Raw genomic sequence first — 15754 nt, 5'->3', positions numbered from 1 at the left:
TTTAGGTGGTAGAGATTGAGGTAACTGTGTGAACAGTGAAAAGTGTGTTAATTGATAATGCAGAGCTTGAGAGATGGATGGATAGACAAGATCAAACGTGGCAGCTATGATTGTGTAATGCAATCCAAGCAATCCAAGCATGCAGACTGTGGTCCAAAGAGTTGTGCAAGAGACTAAAAGTTCCCTCTTCCCTCATTGTTTCTCCTCTAGTGATGAGGATCAGGTTATGCTACAAAAGAAAGACCAAGTCAGCAAGCAGAAGTGTTATGAGAAGCCACACTATATTCTGTATAGAGGGAATTCAGAGTTAGACCGTTAAACTCTTGTTCATGATTTCTGTTGTCAGGGTGTTTGGGACGGACCTGAAACATGGCACAGTGACGTGCCAGAGCCACTGTGGGAATAGTGGTTAAGGATCAATACAAAACCTTGACCTCGGAACAATAAAGCACTCATGAGTTCATCATGGACTGGACAGATAACGAATCAACTCTTATGCTTTATTGACTTGTTCTTTCTTCCTCTTCCTCCACCTTCTTTTCATCCTCAGTCTCCGTCATGGAAGTGGAGTGCGTCCGCGAGGGTTGCCAGTCAGAGACGTTGCGTCAGATGGTCGGTTCAGTGCCTGAGGGCCGGTGTTTGACGGTGGTCTTCAAAGGGCCCCGCAAGAGTCTGGATCTCCTCTGCCAGAGCCAGGAGGAGGCTCAGCACTGGATCCGTGGCATCAGGACCCTGCAGGGCAGGGTGGATAACATGACCCAGAAGGAGAAACTTGATCAATATCCGTTTCTTGTCCTGTTTTTTGCTGTTTCTTGCCCTTCATACGGGGGCAGTAACACCATGCTAAGTACTGAGTAGAATGAGAGAAGATCATTGTTTCTGGTAAGGCGTGTCCTTAAAAAATGTGACGACCATAGGTTAGTTAGCAGCTGTACTTGTTGCTATTCAAGAAGCTACTACCTTGCAAGTAGGAATCCCCAGACGATCGGTAGGCAGCACAATCTCCAATTGTCTGGTATCAAGAGACTGTCAAGAGTGTACCATCCAATAGAAACATATATTGGCTACCTCCACTCTTTTCATCAAAGAAAATGCTCCAAAAAACCTGGAATAACAAAAAAAAACATCCTCGAGATGCAGTTTAGGTTAAAATACATATGTCATGTTGCAGAAGTGTTGTCATGTGTAGGAAGTTATGTCATGGAAGTCATGGATGTAATGTAATGTAACAAAAGTAACTTTAAATAAACTTTGGCATTTCATATAGGACATAAACCCTGATCTCCTGGGTAAAAATCCCTCTGTTTGTTTGACCCGTACATCCATCCCCAACTACTTTAAACTACGTCGACTGACTTCCTCCTTTTCTCCCATCATAATTACTATGGCCGCTAGAGGTCGCCACCTAACAATAAATGTAAAAATGGGTCGTTGTATAGAAGATCTATATCTATACATTCAAACTGGCATTTTCTGCTCCTGTTGTTTCCTTGACTCTGTTTGTGTCACCTGGATTCATGCTTATCTGAGTCGAGCTGATCAGAACCACGATGATAAGATGAGCTATGATGAAGTCCAGACACTGCTGCAGATGATCAACATCGACCTGAATGACCAGTATGCCCGCAGCCTTTTCCAGGTAGCACAACACACACGTACTTAAAAATATTGGCTCTGTGTCTGTGATTTCAGTCAGTAACTGACTTCCCTTAACTGTGTCACTTGAGTCTGACCACTGAAAGCAACTTTAAATGTTCACACCTGAACAAAGAGTTATCACCTGTGTCTCGCTCCGTTTCTCTGACAGAAATGTGACCAGTCAGCTGACGGCCGTCTGGACCACGGGGAGATTGAAATCTTCTGCAGGGAGTTGTTACGGAGACCGGAGCTGGATGCTGTGTTCATCCGTTACTCTGCTAACGGCTGTGTACTGTCCACTTTGGACCTGAGGGATTTCTTCAAGGACCAGGGGGAGGACACTTCAGTCACACACGCCCAAAGCGTCATACTCACCTATGAACTGAATGAGTGGGGTACGGTGTACTACCAATACATTGAAAATTACCCAACATTTATCTGGTGTGTCTCGGCAAAAAGGCTCTGCACACCAAGCTGGCCACCGATACAATACCAGTGAAAGCATCAGTGTATGGCCTGACTGAGATTTTAAAAACTGGCGTACAGAATGCAGCATGTTAAACTGTATCAGAGCCATTTCTGTTACTAGTATCAGTACTGGAACCAGTGTTGTAGAGGTTCACACTTAAAAACAGCTCAAAGTTCAGTTCAGAGATTCAAATGATCCACTTCATGTTCATAATTTACATTTTAAAATTTTGACAGTCCTAAAAATGAACTAGTTGACAGTTTTTCATCTTTTTTTTCTTCTTTTTTTTTAAAGTTGATTTAATTTGAAATAGAGCTTCCTCCTACCAGGGACACTGGAGTCTACATAATGATGTTATACTAAATGGTGCACAATATTCATGTGTTTGTATTTATTTTATTTATAAATGTAAAAGTACTTTAAATTCAAAAATCTTAGAATAGTAACCCCGTCTTCTGCAAAAAAAAGAGACAGACTTTGCTTTGAATGCAGATGATGCCTGACATCTAAAAGAATTCAAACAACGTACAAAAAAATACTTAAGTACTATTATTACATGTTACAGCAGTAATTTGATTACTTTGAGGTGCATTTTTATTTAAGATACAGTGGTTTAATATGACCTATTCAATTATTCAACTGCCCTCAACCCTTCACCAAGGGGTCAGTGGTAAAACTCTGCCTTCTTGCAAAAGTTAATATTACAGTCTTGTCCTTACTGGTGAAAATATATCAGTTGTATTATTGATTAGTGATTTTTTTCATCATATTGTCAGAAATGTGTTTGTATAGATATGAATATAAGTGTTTCTCAGTGTTAACCAACTCCAGCCTGCAGTGTAGTTCATACACTTCACTGATAAACCACAGAACTATAGAGAAACATGAGGACCTGTGATCAAAGAAAGATTTTATATCACGTTGACACTTCTGTCCACATTAACACACACTCTCTCTCTTTCTGCTGCTCTCTTCCTTTAAATCAGCTGACAATGTGAGCCATTATGCCATTATGTCTCTCAGGAGTGAATGACGCTCGTGTTCACATTCATTAATTGCAAACAGATTCATTCAGTTTACCATTCACTAAAAATATGAGCATGCTCAATGAACGCCACTCTTTTAGCATGTTCATGCACAGCACTGTAAAAGAAAGAAAATTGTTAGCTGCAAAAGTTTTGTGATAAAACCACTGCACCTAATCCTTTTGCAAATTTAATATCTCAATTTCCCTCTATAGTTTATAGTGTAGTGTTTTAACCTACATTTATTTTACTTACTCCAAGGTTGAAACAATTGAATTCACTTTTGAAATTGTAATATATTTAGTTGCATTTCACCAACTGCACTAAAACCACCAGCACCAGTTTGCTCCCTGTATAATAACTGCCTTCCTTTGCTAACTTGTATTTGTGCCTTTTGCCCAGTACAGCCCAGAAGAACCAGTTCATGACACCCAATGGCTTCACCATGTACATGCTGTCTAAGGAGAACTGTGTATTTAACCCGGAGCATGCTCGAGTTTACCAAGACATGAAACGCCCGCTGGCACACTACTTCATCTCCTCCTCCCACAACACCTACCTCACTAAGGACCAGCTGACGGGGGACAGCAGCACAGAGCCATACATCCGGTAAGACTGAACAGAGACGCTGCTGAACTGAATTGTTTTCAGCATCAGATAAGGTTCAGTTATTTTCATCTTCACAGTTGATTTGGATCACTTACTAACACAGTCAGCAGTTGCAGGTGCAGCAGTGGATGTGACACATTGCACATTGAGGCAATTGTATGACTTGAAGAAGCAAAAGTAAATGAATTTTGGTTACCAGAACATCGTAGCTTGAAAGCCTTAGTTTACTCGGACTGGCCTTAAATAACTCTCCATGGCCTCAGCGTTTGATTTATAAAGAAACTAGAGCAGTGCCTGTTCAGGGGGCTGCCCATTCAGAATGTGTGCTGGTTCAAAGTGGACCAATTGCTTGAAGTGTTCCCTGGAGCTTTCTCAAGAACCACTCACCTGATTGCCTTCACACTCAATTCTGTGCTCCTTTATGTCCTTGGCAACATGCCCACAAAGTGTAAAGTTGATCAGATGTACAGTTCTCAAGATATACAGAGGACATTCATACACACATACATACTGGCACAGATTCCTTCCTTTATAGTTAGATGATGCTGCCACAGCGCCACCTATTTGCCAAATGGCGCCAAATTTGTCATGGTCACTCGGACGACCACCAAATGTGGTTGTTACATCTTTTACGTCATTTTTGTCTCGTTGCATCTTTTTCTTTTTGCTGTGTTTTTTACTTTGTTTTCCTCTTGTTACATCATTGGCAGTTTGTTCACATTTTTTACATCGTTGTCTTGTAACATCTTGTTATGTTGTTTTTGTATTGTTAAGTCTTGTTGGTCTCATTACACCTTTTACGCAAGTTTGGTCTTGTTATTTTACGTTTGTCTTGTTACACCTTTTACATCATTTTTGTCTTGTTGCGTCTTTTTTTTCTCCATCTGGCATTAAAACTACAGTAGCAAACCTGTTTCAAAAATGTAAGCAGCAGAGAGAACAGATATTTGTGTCAAAATGTAGGGAGCAAAAGTACAGATACATGAACTGGAGCACTGTAACAAAGCATGGTTGCTTAGTTACTTCTGATCTCTGATGAAATATCTAAAAACTTCAGCTGTTAAGCTTCAGATGTTAAGGACCAAATTTGGTGACTTACTCAAAATTTTAGGGCGAGACACAAAAATACAGGTATGGATAGATTACAGAAGAACAGACTTTCAAGAAAAAAAGAATTAACTTATGGTTCCAATTTTACAAACCAAAACATGAAGTTTGTTGTTATTGTGCCACCATCTGGCCAGACGAATGAACTGTTGTCAAGAAAATCTGAGGGCAAACAGGCAGAGATTCTTTCCTTTACAGTAATGAGATGCTTATGAATTATAACATGCAAGCTGCACCACACATGGAACCCAAACGTATTTCAAGGAGAGAGGAGAGTAAAGGAGGTGAGGAAGGATCTCCCAGGAGGAGCTGCAAGATGCTGTTATGCAGAAGGATGCCTGGACTACCTGGCCATTATCCAGATCTTAAAAAGGATGGATGGTAGACTATAAAGTGCCAGGTTTGTTTATAACTCACTGTATAATTCCATTTGCTGGACTACTAAACACTTAAATAGCAGCTATAGGGAAACTTTTTGCTCTCATCATCTGAACAAGCTGGAGAGGAGCAGCCAAACACACCATCAGCTCTGGTCACTGTGAGGCCAGAATGTTTCTTTACATTCAGACTTCATATCTTGCAAGACATGTAATCTGTAGACATTGTTGGGCAAGTTACTTAGGAAGTGTAATAAGTTACCTTTTACTAAGTAAGTGCATAACACTAATTATTACTTGGTATCAAGTTGGTGGCCTTGTTGCACTCCAGAGTTGCTGATCCAGCAATTATCTGTCCAGATGTCAGCTGTGGTGGAAACAAAGCTGACCTCTCTGAGTGTGCATACTTCCCTCTGGTAGAGCCAAACAAACTCAAAAAAATGACAATACTTCCACAAGTGAACAGTGTGCTTCTCTTCATCTCCATCATCCTCCATGCTTCGGTTAGCTTTTTGGCTAACAGCTGACGTGACCTGCCCTGACCTGCTGCACGTACACATAATCATAAGACAGCCTACCGAGCTGACGTGGAAGTGAAATGAAATAATGAAAAATATAGCAAGCTATAACGGGTGACAGTGCACCTGCACACACAAAAACACAGTATAACCGGTGATGGTGCACCTTTAAAGTGACAACATTATTCATGTCTGCACGTAGGCATTTTAAACAAAAAGAACACAAGTGTGTAGGTTGATTATTAAGTGAAATAAATAATAAAGAAGTCCTACAGTACTTACATCATGGGCACCCTCTCCATAATACATCCATGGGAACAACTCATGCTTGCTATTGCTTTCGGAAGCTTGGATTGTCCTTAAGTGACTCTTGCAGCTTTCTTGGCTGCTTCTGTCGTGACAAAAAAGCTCAGAAAAATAGGCCAGTAAGGTCTGGGCTTAGAGCCACAACACCCTAAAAACCTCAATAAAAAACCACTGTTATCACTTGTATATTTTCAAAGTTCAAAACCATCAAAAAGAAGAATCAGGCAAAGTCGGGAAAAATCACTGGAGGAGCAACAAAGTTCTGCCACACAAAGTTTATTGGTCTCTCTAGGTAGAAAAATCAACAAACTTGAGTCAAACCCAGGTTTAGACTGAAGAAAGAGGTGCAAAACACCTTGTTATATACTGTTTAGGAGGCTCTAGGCGCCTCCTCCCACTTTGAACATTTTGGCTCACAATGCATTACATGAAAAGAACACTGAACTGTTTAAATGACATCATAGCAGCTGGTCTGATATCTTATCTGCGTGGTCAGCACCAGGCACATCTCCAAGATCCCCAGCCTCACTAACATTGCCGGATGGCATCATGATCTTCCATAAAAGGGAATGTTGTCCTGGATGGAACAAGCCTGAGACACGAACTACGGCTGATAGAATAAGTCTCGTGCGCAAAGGATATGTGTCCCCCTTGATGGAATGAGTCTCGTGCCTAAAGGATAGCTGTTACCCTGGATAGAACAAGTCTGAGGCATGAACTACAGTTGATGGAATGAGTCTCGTGCCTAAAGGATAAATATTGCCCTGGATGGGATATCTGGTGCACAAAATATACCACTACACTTCTTTCTGTTTTTACTGCTGAAACCTGTTTTGTGTTTGTGCAGTACTGTGGTGCATGTCCATAACTGCAATAACCCATATGAGTCAATAAACTATATGCTTGCATATTTAAAACTTATTTTATGTTATTTTTAATGTTGTTTATTTGAAGAATGAAGCATGTGACACCCTGAAATAAGTGTTTTGAAGGAAGAAGCACTATAAATACCTACTGTGCAACTGAAAAGTGAAAAGCTGTGTTCACACAATGACAGGCTATTTGCTGATCTCTTGAAATGGTACTTATAAATCACATAATGATCAGGGCCTGACCGTGCGATGTAAATTATCTGGGGCTCATGCATGCAGGCCCTGATTGGCCCCAATGTAGCTGCATTACCTGCATATAGTAGTATGCAGGAACACAGAAAGTTATAAAGGTCACAGATCAGTTACAAGCTCTTAAATTACACCTTTTCAGTCATCTCTGTTTTAAAGATGCTTAACTATGATTTTTCTCTCAGAGCGCTGAACCAAGGCTGCCGCTGTGTGGAGCTGGACTGTTGGGACGGAGACAAAGGAGAGCCAGTCATCTACCATGGACACACACTCACTTCCAAAGTGCCCTTTGTCGAAGTCATTGAGACTATCAATGAATATGCTTTTAAAGTGAGTAATTAACAGCTGAAAAAAAACACAGTATTTTGTCTTGGTCTCCTTTGCAGAGATACAGATGCAGATGATTTCTACCCCTTCTTTTCCTTTTCTCACTGACTTTGCACCATCGTCCCCGTCTCCCAGGCGTCTCCGTACCCCCTGATCCTGTCCCTGGAGAACCACTGCTCCGTGGAGCAGCAGACCGTCATGGCCCGCCACCTGCGATCCATCCTGGGAGACAAGCTGCTCACTAAACCCCTGGATGATGTGGATCCACACAAGCTGCCTTCTCCTGAGGTATAGCAAGGAAACACTGTTCCATAACCAGATGAGAGCTCAGTCCACATAAGACTATCTATTGAGACTAATGGTGTCTTTAATTGAGGACAAACAGTAGATTAGGCCTGCATGTACTGGACCTACATTCAATTTTCTTACACAATGGCAAGATTATAAAACCTGATACGATTAAATGATTCGTGCAGACAGATATTTGGAGTGTGCATGCGACTTTTCAGAATGGAATGTGGATGAGGTTAAAAATAGCCACTGACTGGCTCTCAAAGTTTTCATTCTGACTCTCTCACAGTGCCCTGCAGGACTCAGTTATGTATTTGAGGCATTTATAAACACTTTCTTTGTCTTGTTGTCAGCTGGTGATCTGTTAGCAGTATGTGTGAAGAGAGCAGACTGTTACTTCAACTGTTCAAGATCAAGGCACATGCACAAACAGAAATATAAAGACACAAACAGCTGAAGCTGAGAAAGACATAAAAAAAAAAAAAAAAACTACTAAAAATGAATTAGAATCTGAACTGTAGATGATAAGATCAGCAGTTACAGGGTTTGGAAGTATGTCACGACTTTACATCTGTGACTGTTTGTGTTAGAAGAGAAATCTGGGACCATTTGCTCTTCTGTGTCCCACTTACTCTGCATTCTGTGTGCACTCATGATCTGTGCCACAGTGGTCACTTGTCTCCCTTGAGGCTCCTTCATAGTACAGTAGTATTACCTCTTTCATGTATGAGCCTGTAGTGTCATTAAACAACGCGCTTTAATGTGATTATAAGCACGACAGTGATGCAGTCAAGCTCATCTACGACTGTAATATTGCAATTATACAGCAGGATCCAGACAATCTGACAGACAGAATCAAGATTTATTCATATTGGGGCAATTTTCTCTCACATCAGTAGAGCCCTTAGTAACACCCTAGCAACAGAGATGATATCTAGTCCCTGTTGAGTCAGCAGCCAACCTGAGCTAACACTGACGTTTTCTAGAGGTCGTGAGATTTCCCAAACTGAATAAATACCACACATATAAACACTACACTGCTTTGTTAGCTCAGCCTGCTGTTACTGAGATATCGGCTGAAAATAATTAATTTTACATGGACAGATTCAGTTCATACATCCACAAACTTCACATGTAAAGCTAGTTCACAGACTCACCAGGACACAGCTGTGAAACATTTCCAGTAACTTCAGAGCGTTGTAAAGTCCAAAATTAAAATGTACAGAAAAAAGATAGATTTTCTAAATTTCCATACCCACACAGCAATCTGCAGCAATCTAACAGCACCACAAATTATATTCATTAAAGAAATTGTATTTAATTATTAATAATTATTAATAAAAAATATTATAATAATTACTATATTATTTAATTATTAATGTTACTTAAACAGCTACAGGAAATAGTGTAAAGGGAGCTCAGAGTCTGTTACAGGCCCACTATGGTTCGTGACTTAATTTCATGAATGAGTCTTTCTTCTAGTCCAGGAGTTTGCAACCTGCGGCTCCAGACCCACATGTGGCTCTTTTACCCCTCTGCAGTAGCTCTCTGTGACTATGCCAGAAAAATTAAATGGAAATAAATAACAGTTCTTATTCATTATTATATGCAACCATCACAACGGGTGTATGATTTTTTTTCTTTCCTCTGGCTTAATAGGACCCTGTTTGACTGTTTTATCCCATTTATATAATAATTACTACGTATTACTATATGTCGAGTTTAAGATAGCTGAACATGCCAGTGTTTAAAATCACTTTATGGAAATCAATATAAAAAGCCATGGTGGAGAAAAAGTCATTGGATCCTTTACTCAGACAAAAAATACAAAAAATTTACAAAATAAATGCATTTCAAATTTTTACCTAAAACACCAAAAGCAACTTTACTCAATGCAAACTGGCCCCTTTCAGAGTATTTTATTGTTTATTAGGGATGCATGATACAGCTATTTGTCAGTTGATACAATAACCAATCATTTCTTTTTCATTACATTTCTCATTGCAGACACCAATAAGATAAATGATGAATTCTCATTTTTGTACTTAAAAGAAAAAAGTTCATATAATTTGTAGTTTATGCACAGTTCAGGGTAAAAAAAAAAAGGCTCAGATGTAGTGAGACAAGTTGAATTATTTCAAATAAATACTATAAATTCTGAGTGTAATTAACTTGAATAGATAAAACTTTAAAATTTACATTGAGTGATGAGGAAAGATTAGCTTCTTCCACTAAATTCCTGTATATTTTTTTACAGTGTAGATGGAGTGAAACTGTACATGCTCTCAGTAGTTTTTTCACACATTTCATACTGTATCACAAACTGGAAAAACAACTCTGTAGACACTGAGAGCACTGGACACGAAGCCATCACGTTACAATCACTGTAACATGATTTACAGGTACAATCTCCTGACCTCTGACAGCTCTGTGTGTCCTGCTGATGTTCCTCCCTATTAAAAGAGTCCATATCACTGTGCACAGATAATGAGAGGACAACTAGGAAGACCAGCAGAGGTGACTGTGCGATACAGAACAGATCTACTGAGTTTGGAACATCAGTCTTCTCTGTTAGAGCAACACACTTGTGCACTCTCTGTGGTACCAGAGAGCGCTGCTGTTCATTTTCTCAACATGATGTTTTTCTCTGTTTTGTGCTCCTCTATCAGATAAATAAATAAATCAATAAACTGTTTTATCATTATCTAACCACTGTCGTGCATTATTATATTATTAACACTGATGATAAAAGTAGTAATAATAGAAGAAGTATTACAATGTTTTCTTAAAGCTGTTATAAAGAACTTTCAAATTTTGTTGATTTTGGAGCCCCCTGTGGATAAAAGCGGTAGTGTTTCCTCTATAATAATCACAAAATATAAAGTAAAAAACAAATTAATATGAATAAAAATCTCCTCACGCTTCATTTGAACTGGCTAATGTACCAGTCAATGTAACTTTTGCCTGGGAAAATGGAAACGTAGTTCACTCGTATCACCACCCCTGAAATCTGATGGGCCACCCCAAGAGCCATCCCATTATCCTCAAGTATGATTAGTCATCTGTCCAGTTAGAGGCGGGACTTTAGTTTAAACCAACAAGCTAGGTCTTATGGTAAATGCTTTGAGAGTCAGGAAATCTGTGGTGCAGATACCTCGAAAGTGCTTGAAAAGTACTTGAATTTTACTCTTAAAAAACTGTACGAACACTGATTTTGGGGTTACTACTGCAAAAATGCAGTACTTGTGGATTAGGGGTACTAGGGTTTGTTAAAGTGCAATGTACTTAATTACTGTCTACCCCTGGAAGGCTTGTGATATTAGTAAGAGAAATATTCTTAATACTGTAGTAGTGGTAGTAGCAGTATTTTTGTAGTACTGGTGGAGATCATAAAGTAGCAGTCATTGGAAGCTGAGCTGCATAACAAGTTGTTAATATAATGTGTTTGTCGTGTGCAGGATCTGAAGCATAAAATCCTGGTGAAGGGGAAGAAGGAGCACGTGTTGGGGGAGTGCTCGTCCAGCTCCTCAGACCTCAGCTCCTCAGACGAGGAGGCCTGCCGCTGCGAAGCCAAACCCAGGAAGAAGAAGGAAGACAAGAAGGTGGGTTCGACACCACCAGCTCACCTTTATCCTACCAACTGTGGCTCTCACTGAAAAATTTAAAAAACACGATTTGTGTCTGTGTTTGCAGTCTCAGCCAGGTGTGTCTAAGCTGAGTCGGGAGCTGTCAGACCTGGTGGTGTACACCCAGAGTGTTCCCTTTAAAGGCTTTGAACAAGCAGCCAGAAACCCAGAGACCGACATGTCCTCCTTCTCTGAGAGCGAAGCGCTCAGACACATCAAGGACTCAGGTATGATGTGTACACGTGACTGAACGTACCTCCTCAAAGTGAAGGGAGATAGTTTGCCTACAACTGCAAGAAATGGAAATACAGTATGTCCTTCTGTAAGGTTCCATACTAGGTTCTCTCTTATTTCTTATATACAACAATGATTTTTCATTTAATATAAAAAGAAGTGCTTTTTATTTTATATGCCAATGAAACAAATATTTTTCTGACTGATAAGGATGAACATAGCTAACCCCTAAATTCTTGATAGGACAGATATCTGGTTCAATAAATTGTCCCTTAATGTAAAACAAAGTGCCTATATGATCTTCATATATGAAGTCATTGAGAAAAAAAATTAGAAAAAAACATTGTTATGTTAGTATTGTTTGTGGAATTTGTATTCTGTCCTTTTATTAGCCATCTTTAATTTTAATTTTAGGTGGATTTCTTGTTTTTTTTTTCATCTCACAGCGTGTGCATTTTTTATGTTATTGTTATTTCTTCTCATTTGTTTTATTATATGTATATAGATAAAGAACTTAAGAACCAAAGTAACTGAATAATAATCTATGCACACATAAGCACTCATAAATATTCACTCATCGTTCACGATACTCATGACATTTTTGTCAAGGATGTATTATAATTCAAATAGTTGTAACATACTATAACCCTTTTATAATACATTATAATCACAGTTATAATGTAATATAAAATTATTCGAATACTTTACAACTATTTTTTTGGGGAAACATTTCATAATTGAAATGTAAATGTCCATCATTCAGTTGATCGGCATCAAAAATTTCTCTTATTTCTATGAAGCCCCGTTTTGTGTTTAGTTCTTGCACTTTTTTAAGTTTAAAGCCAATGATAACCACTTAATGACTTATCTGTGCCTCAGGAATGTCATTACTTTACTTAAAGAACCCAATGACCACTGACAGTAACTTGTAATCACATTATAATTCATTATAACAGTGATGAAAATGTGTTGGAAAATGGTTTTAATGTATTACAACTATGACAATTATGCTACACCATGACTCCTGCCAAACAGAAGTCAGTGAGTGACCAGCAGTTATGAAGTATTATGTAACCTGACCTTATAACCATGGTAAAATGCTTTATAATGTGCTATGATTATTGTTATAAAGCATTATTATATATGTATGTGGGTGTTTATAACTACAGTTACACTACAATGTAAGTATGCTTATAATGCCTTATAGACATGGTGGTCATAGAGAGTGTTACTAAATGAAGATTTTGTTGGACACAGACAGTTACCTACTGATTGTATTTGTTCAGGCAGCAGAGGGACAAAAACAGAATGACTCTTTCTTCGGTGCTCCATTGGACTAATTGGACTTTTCTTGTCCTTCCCCTCCAGGGATCCATTTTGTGCGTCACAACAGCCACCAGCTCAGCAGGATCTACCCCTCAGGCCAGCGCCTCCAGTCCTCCAACTACAACCCTCAGGAGATGTGGAACGGAGGCTGTCAGATCGGTGAGAGCTTATTCTGAAGCAGAGGTCCTCCTGCTGTACCGTCCTCTCCTTGGTCTAATTTGGTCCCCAGTGGTCGCGTCAAAACAACATTGCTGTAGACAGAAATGTATGTTGCTAACTCAGTTGTGTTCTCTCCAGTGGCTTTGAATTTCCAGACCCCTGGCGAGCAGATGGACCTGAACCGTGGCAGGTTCTTGCAGAACGGTCAGTGTGGGTACGCCCTGAAGCCTTCCTTCATGTGCCATCCTGACATCGCGTTTAACCCTGAGAACGTTGGTGGAGGTCCGGGCCACAAACCCGTCCTGCTCACTGTGAAGGTAAGATGACCCTACAGCTGCCCTGAATCAACAGCGAGAAGGAAAAAGGTGAAACTGCAGGTTTCAAAAGTATTTTCCCCATTGTCAATTTGTATTGGAAATACAATGATAATCTTCAGTATCATAGGAATTATTTATTCTTATTGTTGTTCCAGGTTATTTCAGCTCAACAGCTGCCTAAACCAGAGTGGGACAAGCCCAGCTCCATCGTGGACCCTCAGGTGTGGGTGGAGGTACATGGTGTTCCCATAGACAACAATAAGAAGAAAACTCATCATGTTGACAACAATGGTAAATATATCCACATAATAATGAACACTCTGTGTTATTGCTGTAAAGAGAGTAGGCATACATGAAAGCTCAAAACAATGGATACAAATAATGGATAGATGGCTGAAACAGGGCTGTGGATCTTTTAGAAATTTTTAAAACCAATACAGGTACTTCTATACCAGTTACTGAATAATAATTTTAATATACCAATTTTATAAAATACATGTTAAAATCCACCTCCAGTCATTCTTGAAACAACAGAATACTCTGCAAGAAGTAATAAATTGTGTTTATGTTTTTTTTGCAAACTAAGTTCAAATACTTTGTTAAAATAGTTTACATTTAACTATACCTTGCCTCATTTAGCATTCAAAGATTCATGCAAATAGTCCCCACCCTCTCCACACACCACACCCCCAACCCCTACGACTAAGTAGCTGCGCCTGGCTTCTCTTCTGATTTGCTAGTAAATCGCAGTAACTGGCTATATCCGTCTTCTCCTGTGGGCTGGGATAATTATATATGTAGCTCCACCCCCTGATTAACAGGATTGGTTCCTCAGGGTTGCCCTTGCTTATGATAACATAAGCTATTACTGTCATTATTACAACAACTTGACTTTAACCAAGACAACATGACCTGTCATTGTCTTTGTTGTGACCACTGAACATTAACCAATAGAACTTGACATTAAACAAAACAGTAATGTCTTTGTTATGAGAACTTGACATTAACCAAGACAGCTTGATGTAAACTAAGACAAAGGGTTTGTTATGATAGCTTGACATTAGCCAAGGCAACATAACCTGTAATAAACTTGCCATAGCAATTCTAATTATTAGTCTTAAAGAAAGTGTAAAGCTTTATGTTTTAACATTAAATTCATTTGTGGTTTTGACGTTGGCTGTCATGAAACCATTAGAATTATGTCATGAATATTTTTCTTGCCCACAACTACGGTGACACATCTTGTACTTGTCATAAAGATGTAATTAAGTATTATTACTGTCAAAAGCTTTTATCTCAGCATCATGAATAATTCCCTTGATATCAACTAAAGAGGCATGAAAGATGACACTTAATTGCAAATGTCATAAACATTCATAAAGATCCCTTCATGTTCATGACATGTGCCTGCCATGGTTATGACAGTGTCGTGTCAGTCTTGTAGTGTTAAATTACAGCCAGACAAAAATGGTTGTGAACCACATAAACATGAAAATGAGCTCACACAAAGTTCATCAGGTGAAATTGCGCAGATTAGTGTGAATAAGTCTGTTAGTGAAGATTCTCTCTTTTTTTCAGGCTTTAACCCACGGTGGGACTGCACCTTTAACTTTACCGTCCATGTCCCTGAACTGGCTCTGGTTCGCTTCATGGTGGAGGACCATGACTACACTTCCAGCAATGACTTCCTGGGACAGTTCACCCTGCCCTTCAACAGTCTGCGTACAGGTGTGTGTGTGTGGGACAGTGGAGTTGGGTTATGATGGGGGCTGTGACGTAGATCTGCCCTCCTGACCTGCTTTCCTTTATCTCTGCAGGTTACCGTCATGTCCGGCTGCTTAAGCTGGACGGCTCCAGCCTTTCACCTTCCTCGCTCTTCATCCATGTTAAGATCACCCCGTGTCAGGGCAGCCCGTCGAAATCGTCAGCTAAATCACCGGCCATGTCACCAGCTAAGTCTTCATCCAAGAGACCCTAATCCCACCTCTGCTCCAGAGCAACATGATACATGGATGCCACCATGGGAAGATCCCAGGACATATCTGCCTTGATCCAATGATCTGGGCCCTAATTCATAAATCTTAAAGGTTCTAACTTTGTAAACCATGCAAATGTTGCAGCTATATCCCCAATCTGACTATGTTTTATGGAATAAGAGGAGGTAAAACTGACCAGTATTGCAATTTTATGAAGAAGATAGAAAACAAAAGCACTGGCCTGTGAGGCTTACAACTAGTGAGTGTTGTGATTAACCCCCTGATCTTCCTAAGGGTGTCAAAACAAACAAAACAGATACAATCAGGA

At 39.6% G+C, this 15754-nt stretch overlaps 1 protein-coding gene across 1 annotated transcript in view; it reads left to right on the top strand.

Annotated features, from left to right (window-relative positions):
- The window catches only part of LOC146312465 (1-phosphatidylinositol 4,5-bisphosphate phosphodiesterase delta-3-A-like), a 37310-nt gene extending 21556 nt beyond the window's left edge, over positions 1-15754 (top strand). The window contains exons 4-16 of the mRNA XM_084741080.1: positions 551-779; positions 1510-1639; positions 1808-2033; positions 3540-3741; positions 7356-7500; positions 7633-7785; positions 11247-11390; positions 11482-11641; positions 13017-13133; positions 13272-13450; positions 13606-13741; positions 15029-15178; positions 15268-15754. Coding sequence (XP_084597206.1) covers positions 551-779; positions 1510-1639; positions 1808-2033; positions 3540-3741; positions 7356-7500; positions 7633-7785; positions 11247-11390; positions 11482-11641; positions 13017-13133; positions 13272-13450; positions 13606-13741; positions 15029-15178; positions 15268-15428 — 2132 coding nt within the window. The 3' untranslated portion in view covers positions 15429-15754. The remainder of the gene's footprint in view (positions 1-550; positions 780-1509; positions 1640-1807; positions 2034-3539; positions 3742-7355; positions 7501-7632; positions 7786-11246; positions 11391-11481; positions 11642-13016; positions 13134-13271; positions 13451-13605; positions 13742-15028; positions 15179-15267) is intronic.

Source organism: Lutjanus erythropterus, chromosome 17 (genome assembly GCF_056507025.1).
Source record: "Lutjanus erythropterus isolate fLutEry1 chromosome 17, fLutEry1.hap2, whole genome shotgun sequence".
Lineage (NCBI taxonomy): Eukaryota > Metazoa > Chordata > Actinopteri > Lutjaniformes > Lutjanidae > Lutjanus > Lutjanus erythropterus.
The sequence above is the reverse complement of the archived record's forward strand: the minus strand, read 5'-3'. Positions and strand labels throughout refer to the sequence as shown.